This window comes from Pantherophis guttatus, chromosome 3 (genome assembly GCF_059756535.1).
Source record: "Pantherophis guttatus breed Tessera chromosome 3, ASM5975653v1, whole genome shotgun sequence".
NCBI lineage: Eukaryota > Metazoa > Chordata > Lepidosauria > Squamata > Colubridae > Pantherophis > Pantherophis guttatus.
The window spans coordinates 143,242,534-143,261,747 of NC_142065.1; the positions used below are offsets into that span (position 1 = coordinate 143,242,534).

The following is a 19,214-nucleotide window of genomic DNA, read 5'->3' on the forward strand; positions in this document are numbered from 1 at the left end:
GCCTTTATATTTGGATATTGGTCAGCCCAGTTGTGCTAAATATGAAATACTGGGTCAGAATTCTATTCGAACTATTATTTATTTGGAATGTCACATCTACAGAATGGTAAGCAAAAGAATTCTCTTAAGGGTAAAAGGTGCACCAAGATTGCAAAAGCAGTACTGGGAAGACACGTTTTGCTATAAACAAGCACCTGCAAAAGGTTATTCTTTGGAGTGTCCTACTTGGACTCACGTATTAAAGCTGTCATCAAAGTAGATCTGATTATTTTGCACATGGCTTTCCTGAAAGGATGTTACGATTTTCTCGATGTTTGGTGGCTGGTGATAAATTAAGCTTTTATGATGTCATGTGAAAGGCCACTGCTTGGATTTCCTCTTCTGTAGAGCGTGCTGAGGGATACATTTAGAGACCTGCTTCAAACAGAAAACTGCCCAGGCTCCCTTTTAACTCTTTCGTTAACCATTCGTTTTAGAGTCTCCTGCCAGAATAAATAGATTAACATAGATTAGACATAGATTATAAAAAGATACATGTTTTGTGTTCACAAAAAGTCAAAGTAGTGTGATGAACATAAGAAAAAAAAATAACTTCCTGTTAGGGCAGCACAAAACAACTGAAAATTTACCGAACGGTGTTCAGGATCTCAAACTCTTTGGAATTCTTTATCAGGCTATAAGCACAAAGGTTGCACAAAAATCGATACCAAAAACCTGGGGTATGAATATTGCCACTTTCTTAAGGTATAATGAGGGAGGAGAGTGCAGAAGGTCAAATGAATATCATCCAGATGTTGTGATAGTCTCTGGTTTTGTCTTGGCCCCCTCTGTCTTATTGTCTTACTTAAAACTGCTGGATGAAAAAACAGTGATTTACTCCCCCCGTTTTTGAAAATATAAAACCCCATGACGCTGAAAACCATTTTGCTACCATAGGTAAAGCAGACAAATTGCTTTCTGTCTGGAAAAAAGAATATTAAAAAAAGAAAGAAATAGAAATTAATTTAAATGTTATACATTAGGATTAAAAAACAAAAAAGATCAAATTGGGAAGGGGAAATACTTCCAAGAATCAAGCCCCAGTTTCAGATCATACTAGACAAGCCGCAACCCATTAGATCACAATTTTACAGATATTTGCTTACCTAAACAGAAAAACAAAATGTCAGCGGGTGGGAGTGATTTTTTGACTTCTGTCAGCTTCCCCATACAGTTTCCTTGTGGGAAACTATCAGTGAGCATCGGAAATCTTTCTCCCTTTGTCTGTTTTCCTTTCTTACCTTCCTCCCCTCCCTCCCTTCCTCTCTCTTCCCCTTTCACTTCTCTCCCCAGCAGACAGTTAATGTGTGCTGCTGAGCAGAATGGAACAAGGAAATGCACAAGTGACCGGCATGATGCAAATACAGAGAGATTGGTGCTCCATTTTTCCTTTGACTTTTTCCCTACAGGCTTCCCGCAAGCAAAGACTTTGTTAGTAGAAAGGTGACAAGGATCATTGGCTATCATATCAGTTCCTTCTGGATTCCCCCTCACAGGAAGCTGTCAGGGAACATTGAAAATAAGGATCTTGTGTTTACAATTGGGTGTGGCAGTGTAGCAGCAGTGCTAAACTGCAGCAGCGCAGGGTCAAAAACCCCAAATTTCATTCCTTCCGAAGCAACAGGTCCCAGCATTCTGTAAGTTAGCCCGTTTGTGATAAGTTTGCTGACAATATTTTTGCCCTACGATGCAGCATTCGAGCCAATGAAAGGTTACAAAGTATTGAACACAAGTGTTTTAATAATGTATAGATCAGGAGTGTCAAATAGGCAGCCCGCGGGCCAGATGCGTCACAGGCCATGCCCACCCTAGCGCCGTGAATGAATGCCGTCACATCATGGCAACATGATGTGTCGAGTTTGACACCCATGATATAAATAGTCTTTTTCCTCCATCAAAGGTTCTGCAATATTGAAAGGTAAAATTCAGCATTCTGTAAATCATACAAAAAATAAGGAAACCTATTTAAGATATTGCTCTAATACAGATTCAGGAAGGGTATGTAGTTTATATAAGGCCAATAATATTAACTTTGTTTTTTTGTAATATTTTTTCGGTTGGACTAATGAATGAAATGCCCTATCGTACAAGATTTCCCCCTCATCCTTCCTCCTTCACTGATGTCCTCGTATAGTTTCATTAAGGACAACCAGACTTGTGACTATTCACCAGAAATGTCTGGGAAAAAATATTTCTCACTCTAGAAAGACATTGATACAAGATATCCATATAAATCACAGCCTTGTGAGTCTTTCTACATGTTTTAAAGTACTTGTGACCTTCAAAAACAGGCTATTTTATGTGTTTGAGTCTTCTAACAGACAGAATTTTATGAGTACTGTGAGAACAGTTCAGTGACATCATTTATCATCTATTGAAAACTTCAGAATCTGACATTTATCATTGACAAAGTGCAGTGTCATGGGAAGGGCGTTGGAGATTCATAAGAGCATGGGGCTAAATTACCCCCAAAGTTAGGCAGGATAAGGCATGAAGGAATATTTTTTAAATTCCAATAAATACGGGGATTAGAAATAATATTAGATAAGTGAGCTCCTCTTGCCAGGAACAGATTTATGGTATGCCAATTCATACTTCCTTTGAACCACTTGGAAATCAGTTCAAATGGACTTCACCTCCCAATTTAAGAGTTGAAAAACCATAAAGATTGGCTGTCCAGAGGTGATAGATAAGCTATACCAGAAAATAGAGAAGCAAAAGAGACAATGCTGCAGTCATGTAGAAAGTCTGGTTAGATGCCATCATTCCAAACCAAGTGAAGCTATTGTGCCATCACGCATTTTATATATGTTGGTATGTCAACTCAGAATTGAATAAATATGAAGTCTATGAGAGAGGTGGAAAGCACTTATGTAATTGTTTATAAACCTTAGAAATACAAGTAGTCCTCAACTTACAATAGTTCATTTAGCGACAGTTAAAAGCAGGGGTGGGTTCTACTTATCTTTACTACCGGTTCGCAATGGGGCCGTGCACGCGCTATTCTGCGCATGCGCAGAAGCGTTTTCATGACGTCAGTGGGCAGGGCCTCCTGCCGGTTTTACTACCAGTTCTATAGAACCGGAATGAACTGGGGGCAACCCACCACTGGTTCAAAGTTACAACACCACTGAAAAATGTGACTTATGACTGTTTTTCACAGTTACAACCTTTGCAGCATCCCCATGATCATGTGATCAGAATTCAAATGCTTGTCAACTGGTTCACATTTATGACCGTCGCCATGTTCCAAGGTCACATGGTCACCATTTACGACCTTCTGACAAGCAGAGTCAGTGGGGAAGCCAAATTCACTGGGTTACTAACTTATTAACTGCAGTGATTCACTGAACAACTGTGACAAGGAAGGTCATAAAATGAGGCAAAACACACTTAACAAATGTCTCACTTAACAACAGATTTTGGGCTCAATTGTGGTGGTAAATCGAGGACTCCCTGTACACTGTTTTGTTCTTGCTTTTTTTGCTTTGCTTTAGGATTTCAAATGAATCCTTCTGATACTTTAAGTTTGCTGGTACTGCTGTACCTTATGATAAAGGACTTAGGTCTGCTTTACACCATACATTTTAATGAGAACAAATCACTACAAATTGATTTCACAGATCAGTTCCATGCAGTTAATATGTTTGAATAAATGAATGCATGAGAGAGAATTATGAGCAGATCCCAACTGCCAGAGGTTCTTTGTAGTGGTAAAATGGCTAATTGTTCTCATATGCCAGCTTTAAAAAAATGTGCTGAATTTAGAGAACTAACAAAAATAAAGCTACGTTATGGTGACTTGAAATAAAAGTGTATTGCAATAAAATTCCACACTGAGAAGATTATCCCACTAGAATATCTGGAAGGGGAAAAAAGGTTAAACCAACTTATGCCTCATCTATACTGGGAATACAAGTATGATTTCAGAACGATTTTCGTCTTTTTTTCTCCCTTCTACTGTAATGCAAAAGGGGAAACAGTCTAATGGGCTAATCCGAACCCTGTTGAAATTAACATTGACTTTCGGCGTCTCTGGCTTAACCTTCCCCCAGGAGGGTTATCTCAATAACGGACCATTTTTGGCAAGTGAAGCAGTCAAATAATTTTGCCTGTATTTACATTGTCAGCCATGTGATTTGGTTGACATAAGCAGACCGATAAGGCCTGCATATGCTTTATGTCCTTGTGTTGATTAACTTGCGCACTGTTTCCATTAAAGCAATTAAGCACCATATTACACAGCACGCAGGGCCCGCTCCCGCTGTTTTGTTCCATTTGCCCTTTTATCTCCATGGTCATTGTGCTTGTCAGAGCCCACGCTGATGGACTCTTTCCCCCCACCCAACCCCCCAGCCCCACCCCAGGTTGAGCTAAAGTATTGTTTTCACACTGACGGCATTTCTCTCGGTTCCCCCTCCTGATAGACAATGCCACCAGCCCCAACTTCCTGGACAAACCAGACAGTTGGGCTGTTTTTTTCTCGTCTCTTATCACCCCCTGTCACTGAAGCAGAGCTCTGGATTCAACTTCATTTTGCGCTGATATCCTGCAGTACGGTGGGAAATGTATAGCCACAGCCGTTCATTATCTTTATCATCAGCCTTTTTTGGTTTGTTTTATTATTACTTCTTGGGATCCATGTTTTTTTGCCTTTTGAAGGCATTAGATGGAAGAATAACAGACAGGTTTTTAATGGATTAGGGAAGAGACTTGGCTGAGATTTCTTGGTCTGTGACTGACAGACGTATCTTGGAAATGTTTTAATGGGTCTTATCCTAAGATGTGCTGAGTGTCAACAAACTATGAAAGCAACGGAGGACTTAAGAGCTCAGCACCTCTCAGGATCCACTCCTAGTAGAAGGCATCGGCGTTCACTTCTTTCCCCACACTACGCCATGTTTAAAGTTATTTATTTGTGCGCTTTTAAAGAATGCAAATGCTCCTTTGCTCACTTAAGGAGATGGCCTGTTAATTGCAAGTGAAAGCGCTTTATGCTTGAGTTCAGTAGAAAATGCACGCGTGAATTTCTCACTGTTCCTGACAATGCTGCCATAATAATGAAAACAATAATGATAATTATTAGATATTGTTCCAAGTATTGGGGTTAACTAGTTTTTATAACCTTTAGAACAAATGTAGGCGAGGAACCAAATTTATGAGATTCTTCTATGTCAACTTTACTGTCCTAAAAATACAACGAAATTAAAGCTGAATGTAATTCATAGATACCTCCCTCAAATTTATAAAGATAGCCAGCCTCTATTATTGTTAATGTTTGTCTTGTAAGCTAAAATGTATTGATGAAGTTTGTAGTCCGCTATATCTGAAGACAAAGTCACCAGTCTTCCACCTCGTTCCGTACTGAGTTTCTTGGTTTTCCCTTCATCGTATGCCATTAACTCCTCCTTCATGTATTGGTTTTACAATTTCATCATTCATTCATTCATTTTGCAAAGCCGCCCGTGTCAACAAGGGATATTTTGAATTATACTTCTTGTTTTATCATACAGTCTTAACATTTACTACAAATCATTTGTGGTCTTAACTAATTTCACAGCATCGTCTGCATACAAAATATAAAACTAATTTAACACTAACATCACCACCAGTATTCTTTAAATATTTATCATAAATGCATTAAATAAACAAGGGGATATTTACTTACTTACTTACTACGGGCAGTTTACAAGAAAACATGAAACCTATAAAACAATTTTTAAAATTACAGCAATAAAAAAAGAAACCCCAAAAACAAAAAAGGCAAAACTGAGAAGTAACATACCAACTCCTTATATCCCCACTTACCAGTATTATAAATCTACTTAGTTTTTGTATTTCTTCTTACTACCATTCCCTTTGATGAAGTTTGTAGTCTATAGAGGAACAATAACTACATTTTCCAATTGACAGCACAAATGTAATATTTACACACGTGTTAAGCAACTCACACAAGCAGCAAACTTAGTTTAGCATTTCTCCAGTTATTCAGGATTACCATTTTTCAATATACAGCACAGCATTTGTTATTTTCTTCTTTCAATATCTTCTTGACATGAATATTAACAGAATTTATTTCACAACAGCATATTAATGTCATCCCCATATAAATCCCAAAATACTCCTTATAGCATTATCTCACTTTATTTTCATCCTAAATCATTTCATTCGATTTTTCTTAATTCCACTCATTCTTCTGGAGTTCCTTGTTGGTCCTTTCTAGCTATTTATGAAATAATTGTTTATTTGTATAACAATTGCTACACATTTTGTCAGTATTTTGTAGTTTTAACCATTCTTTGTCTCTGTGCAACCATGTTTTTTTTTTGTTTTTTGCCATATGTACATTATACAATACTTTAATTCGCATCCTCCATCCTTTTTTCATATTTGCAAGTTCCATTTTGCTCTGCAAAAGTAGTATCTTTAGGTATTTTTTTCATGCTGGGCTCTCTTCCTGAAGTCATGCTGAAGTAATTTCACACTAGTTCTTTCAAATTTCCTTTTCTTCCATGTCCATTTATTTAAAGATCCATTTCTGATACTATCAAATAATGATCTATCCCCCATTCAGAACCTTTTACATTATATCTGCCAGGCACAAATAATCAGATCCACATGTCCAGTTAATTGTTTTATTACTCAAACCCACCTTGAGCAATCTTCTCAGATTGAAGTTTGCACCTGGATAATAGATAAGGTTCAACGGCATTCAATGGGGATCATACTTTGCCTTCTTGTGCCCACGTAGGAATTCCAGACTAATTTCCCATTTGACACCTCCCCTTAGTTCAGTCAGTCAGTCTCTTTCCAAGAATATCCTTCACTTAATCTTTTAACATAAATAAGCCAATCATATTTTAATTAATTCCTTTTCTATGTGTAAATATGAATGGTGATATGTTTAAGCCACGTACAGAAAAATAAACTGGGAATTTTCTCAGCTGATGTCAACTAGTCAAGATTCTAATTCATTCTTGGGCTTCCAAATGACCCACTCACTTTTTTCCATAGCCTTTAACCTTGTTATCCCCTATTCGTTCAAGTTACCTTATAACTTACCTAATTTAACCTTTTTAATCAGAATGTTATTCTTTGTGTAACATTTTAATTTATCCCTGATTCTTCCCTTATTGACATCCATTATCAACAACTTATGGATTCCTATTTTCAAAAGCAACCTAGATAACTTAATTTATACTTTCAGGCATAGATCGTAATCTACATCTTCAATTCTCTATAGGGATTCATCAATTCATTCTGAAAGTTCAGGCCCCTTTTTTTCAGACTCATTCATTCAGTTGCATCCTTCTCTTCCTCATTGTTCCACAAACACACAAGCATATAGTATGTACCGTAGTTGTTTTTTCTTTCACTTCATTTCATTCCGTTCATGCTTTTTACTATTTAATCTTCTTATATACTATTCTTCTATGGTTGTCACCAGATGAGCCCATAGATATTGACCACTATGACTCTGATGGTCCGTCCATCAAAACTTTCACATAATGCTTTTCAATAAACTGGAAAAGATGTACAATAAATCACCAGACTTAGAGCAGTCTAGCAATTGCAACTTTTCATGCTAAAGGATGGACAATACCTGTCATTATATCACAAGAACAACAAAAGCTCCTTTTACCCCAACACTTTCAAAACACGGATCTCTAATCTAGTGATTCCCTTGCAAGCCACCATATTGCTATCCTCTTCCCATTTCCTAGTGGATACCTAGGATAGAAATACCTTGGTTCTTTAACATATGAAACATTATTTTGTCATCTCTCTGAATCCAAATAGGTGATATCTTAGGCAAAGCCAAACTCATTTACAATCCACAGTAAGCAAAGTAGGACAAAAAAACCTTATTAAGATCCAAATAAGATGAAAAAGTGCTAGTCTTAAAGAAATTGTACTCAAAGGGGGTTATAAAAAAGTTAGAAGCAATATTTCCTAAATTCAGAATAAGTAAACACCAAAAAAAGTGTAATTTCATCTATCTTTAACATATTTCCTTGATGGTGCTATATTATTTTATTTGAAAAATTATTTATGCTAATTTGAGAGATAGCACCTTTTAATTGTACATGACACAATATATAATTGGTAACTGCAGTTGATATGTAACTTGTTATATAAAGTTATTATACATAACTTACACATGTAATTATCCAAGAAGCATTATCACATCCCATATAGTAATACCCATGTTTAAAGGGAGAAAGATATCCAGTTAAATGCTACAGTACAGTTAGCTATGGTAAATCCTTGATATATATTGGAATATAATGCTGAATACAAATACACTTCATTTCTTCTTTAAGCAGATCATGCTACTGATTTTCTTAGTTCCTAAATATAGTTACAACAGAAGAGAATATCTGTAGCTCAAGGTTGAACGGTGGAGTTCTTTGTGCTCTCTGAGCTTGTTCGTTTGCTTGCAGATGTTTCATGATCAAACTAGGTAATATCATCCATGCGAGTGAGCATGGGGTTTGCTGCCAATAGTATATAGTATACTATTAGTTACTATTATACTATTACTATTACTATAGTATAGTATTAATAGTTTATACAGTATACTATATATATTAGCTTGCCAGTTTTGATGGGAATGTGGTTTCCTTGATTGATTGATTGGATGGAGCATTGTTTTCTACTTGGTTGTTTGTCTAATGTTAATCCCCGCATATCTGAAATTGACTGAGTAAATTCAGTTACTCTGTATGTTTACCTGTGCTGCTCTGTGAAATATAAATATATAACCTGCTTATGGGATTCCTACCTTGCCTGCTCCAGGAATCACGGTTTAAGCAACCAAACAAAGCCTATTGCCCAATTCTCATAAATTCCTGGCCTTGTGCTATGAAACTTTCTAAGACTTTGGTAAAGAAAATGGAATTGGACAGTAATATGTTGCAGAGTGAAACCAGATTATTCACCTAGTGAGCTAAAATAAAGATGACGATGACACCCAGAAGCAGCACTCAGGAAATAGAATATTTACATAGAAATTGTTTGCATTTTTCCCCCTCTGGTTTTCATTGCTTTTAAAGAAACATCCAGACCACACGCTGCATGATAGTTCTTCAGTGTGAAGGAGTACGTATTTTCTAAAACTATAAAAATGAATTGCCATGTGTTCATGTTGAATACATGTAATTGCGTGGCCTTTGACACTTAAACCTATGATTACAAAAAGGGAGGGGGGTTTAAAAACGTCTCATTTGATCAACTCCTGCTTTTACCTATGAGAGATCATATCACAGCTAAGTGAATTTAAATCTGGGAGAGAGACTCGTACAGTTAAACAGCAACAATTTGTCTGTTGGCTTTCAGCTCCCTCATCAAGAGTTTGCTTTTCCAGAAGCAGGAACAAATTGTAATTCATATTTTAAGTTCACAGTGTAGATTTCTATTTTATTTTGCAGGATTAAAAAAAAAAATAGGCAGATAGACTCATTTTACTCTGTGTCACCATTATATTATTAATATTACATTTACACACATACCTTTACCATCTGTCTGCCTGCCTGTCTTGATTTCCTTTATTTTATCTAAAAGCTGTGTTTGAAGACAGGATGACTTACACCATACCAGAGTGCACGATACAGGGTAGAATGTTTTTCTCCTCCCCTTCCTTGTATATTTTTACAGCCCAGTGGCAACAAAGAAAAAAAAGCATTTATAGGAAAAAAAACAAACAGTAACCTAGATTGTGCTTTGAACTTTTGATTCCTGCAAGACTGCACTCCAGCAGAAGCGGAAAAGCAGCAATGGCCATGTTTGACTTAGCCAGTTGACGTTTGATCATTCTTTTGCTTTCATGGGCTCATCCTAAGAAATGTTCAGATCTGTCTAAGGCTGTAGGACTGCACCTTGGAGTAAAACTCATTGCTTCCATGCGAGTAGACTTGGGTAGAATTCCATAGTTAAGAAAACAAAAGATCTGGCACAGAGTTCCAGTCTTCCCCAGAAATAGTTTGTAGGCTCCAGCTCAGACTCTATCTGGAGGCTAAATAAGTAGAGATCTCATTTCACTGAACAGCGTGAACAATGTAGCTGAGTAGTTTTCTGTTCCCAGCTTTATTTTTCAGCTGCACTTTTTAGAGAGCTGCATTGAGTTAGTTTTTCACTGTGTGAACTACTTGTAAAAATACAGCCCACAGGACCGCAATCCTTCCAATTTTATTTGCAAGCGATATGGTGAAGATTTTTTTTTTTAAAAAAAAGTTCTCGCTGAGCCCAAAACTCAGCTGCAACCCTGGCTGTTGAACAGATGGAATGTGCCATTCTCCATTATTAAAATTAGTCTGCAAATGCAGTAATCCGATTGGCTTACAATAAAGATGGTCCTTGGTGGGATTGTTGCATGAATGCAGATGTACAGTTATAGGCATATTTATAAAAGAGGTTAAGATTTTCAAACACTTCTCTATAAATTTGAAATGAATGGAAACGCTTTAAGCATTTGAATTATGCTGTTTTCTTTGTTCTGTCATTACTAGTATTTACAGGTAAAACTATAGGTTTATAATGCCCAACTCCCAGCAATACTGTCAGTGATGAATATGAAATTCAGAATAATTCATTTGGGTTATTTTTTTGTACATGGTGTACCTCAATTATGAAACATACAACCCTCTGGCTGTGGCGATTGTGTGATTCTATCTGAAGGAAACCATAGCTCTGGGTTTGCTGGTTGATTTGTTTCTTAATTAAAGCAGAACAAAATCAAAGTACAGGGCATTGATTGCTAGTAGTGTGAAAACCAAACTTTGGCATGTATGATAATGTAAAATAAGATTGTTAAAAAGAATCAGTATTTTGGTGATGTGCAATAATTTATTACAAAACAATTCTTCAGTTGGTGCTGTAAAACGTGGAAAGATGGATTTCTAAGAATCATTAGTAGATTTATTTATTGGGTAAATTTATATAATAATCTGTGGGTGATTACAACGGTGGAACAAAATGGTGTTCTATAAATCTGCGTAATCCTCCTTCAGTATTTTGACGTTCAACATAACCTGGAAAGGAATCAGGCAGACTTTCTTTAGCTGAGGCTTTCCTTTCATTTTGCTAAAGATGCAGTGTTAGTTCTCTTTCTCTCTGTGTGTGAGAGAGAAAGAGACACAGAGAGAGAGAGATTCAAGTGGTCTATGAACAGTGACAAAAAAAAACACCCAAATTACTCTACAATGCCATTTGTTTCTTCTTTATTTTCCTGTAGGATTTTCTACAAGGTGATTGTACCAAAGCAAAGCAGAAACTCAATTGGAAACCTAGTGTCACTTTTGATGTAAGTTCTCTTTTTTTCCCCCTCTCCATATGCTTTATTCTCTTTTTTTTTTCCCTCCATATGTTTTACCGAAGACTATTTTTGGGGGAGGGGGGAAACAGTTTTAAATTTGTAGATATCTAATTCAACAAAAACCGAAGTCTTGCAATTTCAAGAACATAGCAACAAGGCATCCAGCAATTCTCCAACGTTTACTGTGATGAGACTAATCTAATTGTTCTAAGCAATCAGTGGATAGTAGCTGACCGCAGGAATAAACATTTTGTAGGTTAAAGTGTATGTTGTACATTTTCCCAAGTACGTTTTCCAGATTGAATGTTACAACATTGTGCTGCATTCCTAAAAAAAGAAACTCAGCTCTGAAAGGAAAGTGAAAGGGTATAATTCAACAAATGAAAAACAAATGTATATTCACGGCAAGCAGTTATCAGTCCATATTTGGAGGGGGGGGGTTGTTTGCAGTCAACAGTCCAAATTTTACCCACCATGGTGGCAAAAGGATGTTAACCTAGTTACTGTCCTTTGAAGTAAGTGTTAAAACTATATATAACTATATCTCTAATTCTCATCCTATGAATTTTGTGAATACCTTACAGAAAGCACTTGGGGTTGCAATCCAATTAGAAGAAAAAAAATAAGTAGAGGAATGCTTGTGGGAGGTTAAGAGGTTACAGATTTAATAGGCTTACTCTAAATAGTGAGTGAGTCAGACCATTTTCTCTAACTTAGTCTGAAAAGAGAATCTAACACTTGTTTATGTATGTGTCTTTCTCTTCTCACAGGAGCTGGTGAATGAGATGGTGAAAGCAGATGTGGAACTGATGAGAAATAACCCCAATGCCTGATTCTGCCCCTTTCTCTACTTGCTCCATCAGTTTTAACTGAAGCTCCGGGGATGAAGCCTAATGATGAATCATCCAGAAGACATTGTTGGATGTTGGTGGGGCTGGAGATGCTAAGCTTCAATGGTGTTAGATGATTTGTTGCTGCCATTTTATTACCTTCTGCTTTCCGCAATGGATCTTTTTTTTTTTCCAAATTAGAATCCTGCATCATGCTTCCTTTCTGAGGGGGAGTTTAAAGCAGAGAGGATTGTTTGCAGTATATAATCAAAATTGATCTTGTAATTTCAAGAACATTTTCTTTTGATATTAAAAATATATTTCCATATATGGGTATGTAATGCTTTCTCCATTCTGAATGGGAAGTTCTACAGAAATATAGGCAAACGTTGTATATTTTTCCCAAAGTTAGGATACGTCTTTTACAAACACAGCCTAAAAGAAAAACAAGTATTTTTGCAATATTCATTATTCCCCAATATTTTCAGACTAAATTCTGAAGATACCTTCAGATTAATACTCATTCAGAGCAAGGTTTGATGTAAAATGTATCCACACATGAACCATACAGAGATTGCATACAGCTTAAGCATCTATATATGCAAAGAGGAATTTGAAATGTCACACTGAGGTTATTTGTTCAAGGAGCAAAGAAACATGAAGAGAGAATTTGCTTTCCCCCACTAAGCCCATTGCCTTCCTGAAAAGTTTGCCCTTCCTGCAGTTGTATGTGGTAGGGAAATCTAAGGCAATTAGCACCTAATTATTGTACATCTACATACCGGTATTGCTATATACACCCCATTCTGTTTCTGCTTGCTATAATTAGCCATGTAGGAGCCTAAAGCTACAAAGACGGCCTTAAGAAGAGTTTTTAAAAGGAGAGAGAAATCCAAAGTTCAAAACAAATGAAGGTTGTTTACTTTTTGTGCAGAAAGTTGGGGGGTCCCATACATTTGCTTTCCAATGGATTCTTCCACCCAATAACCCCTCTCTTTACTTTGAAGGAAGGGAGAAATCCCAATTGTTCTAATAGAATAGAATAGAATAGAATAGAATAGAATAGAATAGAATAGAATAGAATAGAATAGAATAGAATAGAATAGAATAGAATTCTTTATTGGCCAAGTTGATTGGACACACAAGGAATTTGTCTTTGATGCATATGCTCTCTGTGTACATAAAAGAAAATATACGTTCATCAAGAATCATAAGGCACAACACTTCATGATAGTCATAGGGAACAAATAAGCAATCAGGAAACAATATCAATTGCTAGATCCTCAAGGTGGAGTCGCCCATGTCTTATTTGGGTTGGAACCCATTTCACACCGGTAGATCTGCAACAGTCACTTGGATGGCAGTATCTAAGATATGCAGCAAAACCAAATGCAAAAGGGCGCCTGTGACTTTCCAACATAACCTGGAACACCGCTTGGGGAGGGGGGGGAAGCCCTACTAGGCAGGTATATACAAAAGTATGAAGGCTATTATTGCTTAATGCATTGTAAGCCGCCCTGAGTCTCCCGAGAAGGGCGGCATATAAATCGAACCAATAAATACAATAAATAAACCTATTCCAAGATTTTGGTATTTAAAAAAAAAAGGCGTGAAAACGAAGGTAACTCCCTGAAACGGAGAAGAGCCACTCTTCCTGCAGAGGAGAGCAGGAGGGCAGCCGGGCTTGGGGCCGATCTGGGCTGCTGATCAGAAGGGCGAGAAGAGCTGAGCGGGGGGGGGGGCTCCCAATTGGGACCAGATGTTTCCGCCAAAGCCGGCCCCGTCTCGCTCTTCCCGCAGGTGTAAAGGAAGGAGAGCCGGCAGAACCAGGGCTCTCATTCGGCAGGCAAGAGCCAGCAGTACCCCCCCCTCCCGTCTGGGCTAGCCAGGGGGAAGGGCTGCCCCTCTCCCAGACCCGGCTGCCCTTTGGGGGTTCTGTCTGCAGGATTTGTCTGCAGGATCCCTGCAAAAGTGAAAGGAGGGTGAGGACCCGGCCGGATTCCCCAAGCGGAGAAAAGGGTCCCCGACACCTTTGCCCCCCCACCCCCACCCCAGGAGATCCGGGTCTCCCTTTCCACAGACTGGGACGGCCCTGCTCTCTTTGCGCCCCGTTTCCTCCTCGTCGTCGTCGGGTGGCTTGCCTCTTCGGTTCCTCCGGCGCCGTCGCCTGGAAGTCGATCCTGCTCGGCCGCTGTCCCCGTCGCCAGGGGCATCTCAAAGGGCCGCAGTTGCCAACCGGGTCAGGAAACCGTCGGGAAAAGCCACTTTGGCAGCTTTTGGCCTCTTTTCCCCGCTTTCAAACCCCCGAAGGGGTTGGGGGTTAAAGCAGCCACGGCCCTTCTCTCTCCCTCCCTCCCTCTTGCCTAAGTTCCGCGGGGCATCGAAACGCCTTGAACTGCAGCCTCCCGCTGTAGCGGTACCGTTAAGGGGTGAATTTGGCTCCAGAGAGACCAAAGGGACTCTTCCGTGGCGGGGAGAGCCACAGCCTTCGGGGGGGGGGCAATTCTAGATGCGGTGCCTCGCAGGTCGGGGACTGAAGTCCCGGCTTAATCCCCGCCTGCGCTGCTTTGCCTAGTCTGGGCGAGATGGATGGGGCAGCCAGAGAAGCCAGACGCCCCCAAATCGGCCAGCAAAACGAGCGAAAAGCGAACTGCAACCCCGCGTGTTGAACCCTAAGGAAACCGGCGCTCTAGTGCGGTGGCCACCAAAAAACTAGGGGCCTCCCATTCAGGCCAGCGCAAAAGGGATCCCGCCCGTCTTTGGCGACTGCAGGGTTTGCCACCCAATTGAGTTCCCATCGCTTTTCTTTTTATTTCTTTTGTTTGGTTTTTTTTTCCTATTCGGAGCGCAAATTTCAAGCGAGGTGAAATTTCATTGCAACTCAACTGACCCTCTTGCAGCGCTCTGGTTCTGCCTATTCTTTTTTTTTTTCTTCTTCTCCCAAACCGCTCTCCGGAACCATTGCGGTGTTTCGCTTTGCGGGCCAAACGGGGCAGAGGCGCCCTTGCTCTGAGTTAGAGCTCGGTGAAGGACGAGAAGGAGCCGTCACCTTCATCCCAACCACACCGGGACTTTATCCTGGTCGCTGCCCGAAATGCCCTCGACTTATCCACGACCCCCCCATCACCACCACCACCTTCCTTCCCAGCCTTGCTATAAGAGAGCCTCAATGGAGCCTGAGTGGCGCAGCAGACTAATGCTAAATGTTAAAGGTAGTATTTAGCTTCCAGCTGCCTGCAATTACTGCGAGTTCAAATCTCACCAGGCTCAAGGTTGACTCAGCCTTCCATCCTTTCTAAGGTAGGTAAAATGAGGACCCGGTTTGTGGGGGCAATAAACTGACTTTGTATAAAATATACAAAAGTATGAAGGCTATTGCTTAACGCCTTGTAAGCCGCCCTGAGTCTCCGGAGAAGGGCGGCATATAAATAAAAAAAAAATTAAAAAAATGGGGCTGATGCGCCCGACCACCCACCCACCCACCCACCCGGAATGTGTCGGAGGCTCTTGCGTGGCCCGCGGGGGGCAGGAAGCTATCAGACCGAGATTCATAGCTGGGAAGGGCTCCAGCTTCGGTCACTCGGCCGCCGCCAGTGTCAAAACGATACCCACCCCGCCAGACACGGCCAAAAACAAAAAACAAAAAAAACACCTCAAATGAACATGCGGGGGAAGAGAGGCTCTGGCCCGGGATTAGCTGGGTGAGGTGCTCCCAGCAGGGTGCTCCCCCCACGCCCGCCCGCCCGCCGGAGGAACAGTTTGTTCATCGGCTGCTTTTATGGGCCTGCTCTTCCAAGGCGGAGGATGAGGAAGGCAGCCTTGCGCAATCCAGAAGTCCCATAAATGCCCAAGTTCTCCTTCCATCCCGCCCCTCTGAACTGCGGCCTTGTCTGGCACGAGGATTCTTCCAATCTCCTCGCCTTCCTTCTCCCCGAAGCGCCTCTCTTCCCTGGCCTAGATAGATCTCTGGCTTTCGGGATTGGAACAATCCCCCCCTTCCCCCTCCGCCACCCGGGCTTTTAATAAATTTAACAGGAGAAGGCGGAGGCGGATGAAAAAGGAAAAAAAGAGAAAAAACCACAAGGACACGCTTCCTGTAGAAGAAACCCCCCCCCCCACCCCAAGCAGTATTCCTCAGCCGGGTATCCTTTCCTGACGCCTTGGACTACAGTTTCTATCCATCGCAGCAAGCGTTATGGGCGAGTGATAGTTGTTCACATCTCGATGGAGCTCCCGGGAGGAGAAGGGGCGCAGCTGCCCTACAAAATTCCTGGAAACCAAAGGGGGGGGGAATAAGTGGCTGCTACTATGACACCCCCACCCACCCCCCCCCAAAAAAAAATCCAGAAAAAAACCAAGCCTGGCGCTGTTCGCTTCAGTTAAGTCAAGGCTTCAAAATAACGGAGCAGCCAGGATGAAAAAGAGACGCGATATTCTGACAAATATTGAGAGGCACAAGTGGCGGTTTCCTTTCCGCTCCGCGTTTGCCCGATCTCTCTCTCTCTCTCTCTCTCTCTCTCTCTCTCTCTCTCTCTCTCTCTCTCTCTCTCTCTCACACACACACACACACACACACACACACACACACAAACACACACACAATACACACACAACACACACACACACACACACACACACACACACAGAAACACAGATACACAGAGAGAGAGAGAGAGAGAGAGAGAGAGAGACCTGGCCCGGTCTGCTCGTACTTCCCCGCCTTGTCTGCAGAAACTCTTGGGGTTTAGCGCTGCCCGGGAGACTTACCGTATCATTTTTAAAGGGTGATATTCGACACCTGCCCGCTCGCCCTCAAACCTAAACTGAAACTAATAGGTGATTAGGAAGGAGTCTGGAGGCCCCCAGGACGGACGGGTGAGACGGATGGATTTGCGGAAGAATGAGATCAACCTCGCCCGACCGCCTCCTTCTCCCTGTCGGAAAGGCAAACGAAAGGCGGTCCCGCAGACCAGCGCGGGGGGTTTACTTTTAAAGGCAATCTCTAGAAAATCTCTAAGGTCAGGACTGGAGTGCTTAGGATCCTGAAAAAAGAAAGGAAGGAAGGAAGGAAGGAAGGAAGGAAGGAAGGAAGAAAGAAAGAAAGAAAGAAAGAAAGAAAGAAAGAAAGAAAGAAAGAAAGAAAGAAAGAAAGAAAGAAAGAAATAGAGTTTCCTGGTGAACGCCTGCCTGCCTGCCTGTCTTTAGGATTTTCTGCCAAGGCTCTTTCCCAACAGTCTTGTCCAACAGGCAGTGCCAGAGTCTCCTCACCCCAAGCCGAACTCACGCCCTCACTCCGGATTCAGCTCGGGGCCAACTGTTGGCATCACTGACCGGATTCCGCTCAGCCCCGGGCGCTGCGGAAAAGGCCAGGTTCCTGCCCCTCTCTTAATCTCACCCGCGCTGGTGAGCTAAAACTAATCCGATTAAAGGGGCAATTAATCCTTGTTACCTTCTCCACGGTAGCGAAAGGGTGAGCAGGAGTGGGACGTTCGCGAAAAGGTGGCAGAAGTGCCGGCTTCCTAAAACGGGCGGGTCATCGGGTTCCAGACACAACAGAGCCCCAAACAGACCGACGTCGCCGCGTTTTGACTGGGGCGCGGAGGAAGCCAAACCAGAGCAAACTCGAGACCCCGGGCAGCCGTGTGGGAGGGGCAGCGCGCGGCCAGTGGCAAAGGGACGCTTCGCCCTCTGGAAGGGCGAAAGGGGATCCAGACAGAGGTTGTCCTAGTTTGGGTCGGGGTTGTATCGCGGGGAGAAAGAAAGAAAGAAAAGAAAAGAAAAGAAAAGAAAAGAAAAGAAAAGAAAAGAAAAGAAAAGAAAAGAAAAGAAAAGAAGAAAGAAAGAAGAAAGAAAGAAAAGGAAAGAAAGAAAGAAAGAGGAAGGAAGGAAAGAAGGAAGGAAAAAAAGAAAGAAAGAAAAGGAAGGAAGGAAGAAGGAAGAAAAAGAAAGAAGGAAAGAAAGAAAGCAGACAGACAGACTTATGTACTTCTGCCGCTGTCTTCTAAGAAGGCGTTTTCAGGCATAGAGGTGTCATAAGTGGAGAATTGGTTTATAGTTTAGCAATGGCTGAGAACGCAGCAGAAAGTTCATTTTGAATTCAATGCATTTTCTCTCTTAAAAGGTCCGTGTGTCTACAGCCCCCTCCTCCTTATATTGCCGCTCACCTCTTCTAATTGGCTAAACAAATTAAACTATAGAAACAGAAAGCAGAATGTCTAAGGGAAGACCGAGATGAGCTTCAACCCGCTTTGCAGAGTAGAAATTTGTTTTTGTTTGTTTTAAAATTCAAATTTGGAACCCGATGAGGTTTATGCTTTCTCTGAAGTAACCTCCTTTTGTCCGTTGGTCTTTCCAGTGCAATTCTCCATGAAATTATCCAGATCAATAAATTAACGTTTAGTTAAATAAACTAAGCACAGATTTATTCCCCAATAGGTAAACATAGGCAGTTTTTTTTTTAATTTAGAGAACTATCCTCGATTAAACAATGTATTTAATATTTCCCCATTGGATCTAATATATACCCTACCAACATTTAAAATAGTTAATATACCCAGGTTTAAATCAACCACGCCATTGAAAGTAAATTGCATTGGAATCAGCAGGGAAATGTGCACAGGATCGCAAACTTCAAGGCAAGAATTTAGAGATAGCAGCAAAGAAAAGTCACCACAGGGGTCACAACCATGCCTTCAAGATCATATACCTGAACATGGTGGCCCCCGTTTTAACTTTTTGACCCCCTTCCCTGCAGACACCTATGGACGAATTCATCGTTGCCAGGGCTCCTTCCTGCATCTCCTTTTCAACTGTGTATTTCGGTTAACTTCTTCAGACTGCCACTTACAGCCCCTCGATCTATCAACTGAGACTTTATTGGGATTTATTCTCAGGTTAGAAAGTACAAAAGGCTGTCATTTCGATCCACTTTGTGTCTGTCTTAAATCCCAGAGGATGCAGATCCAACCCTATGGTCCCAGGAGAGAAAATGCCACTTAGGATGCTTCTGAGTCTCTCAAAATGCCTCTCTC

General features: G+C 41.0%; 1 protein-coding gene and 1 long non-coding RNA gene across 3 annotated transcripts in view; one reads left to right on the plus strand and one right to left on the minus strand.

The window, feature by feature from the left end:
- Nucleotides 1–12,511, plus strand: part of GMDS (GDP-mannose 4,6-dehydratase) — a 262,683-nt gene extending 250,172 nt beyond the window's left edge. For both annotated transcript variants that reach the window (XM_034429061.3, XM_034429062.3), the window contains exons 10-11: nucleotides 11,273–11,341; nucleotides 12,124–12,511. In XM_034429061.3, coding sequence (XP_034284952.1) covers nucleotides 11,273–11,341; nucleotides 12,124–12,186 — 132 coding nt within the window. In that variant the 3' untranslated portion in view covers nucleotides 12,187–12,511. The remainder of the gene's footprint in view (nucleotides 1–11,272; nucleotides 11,342–12,123) is intronic.
- LOC148114858 (uncharacterized) lies at nucleotides 10,948–17,877 on the minus strand. The gene is made up of 2 exons (XR_015733265.1): nucleotides 17,633–17,877; nucleotides 10,948–16,453 (listed from the first exon to the last, which is right to left on the minus strand). It is a non-coding gene; the product is annotated as an uncharacterized LOC148114858 (long non-coding RNA).
- Nucleotides 17,878–19,214: the final 1,337 nt, after the last annotated feature.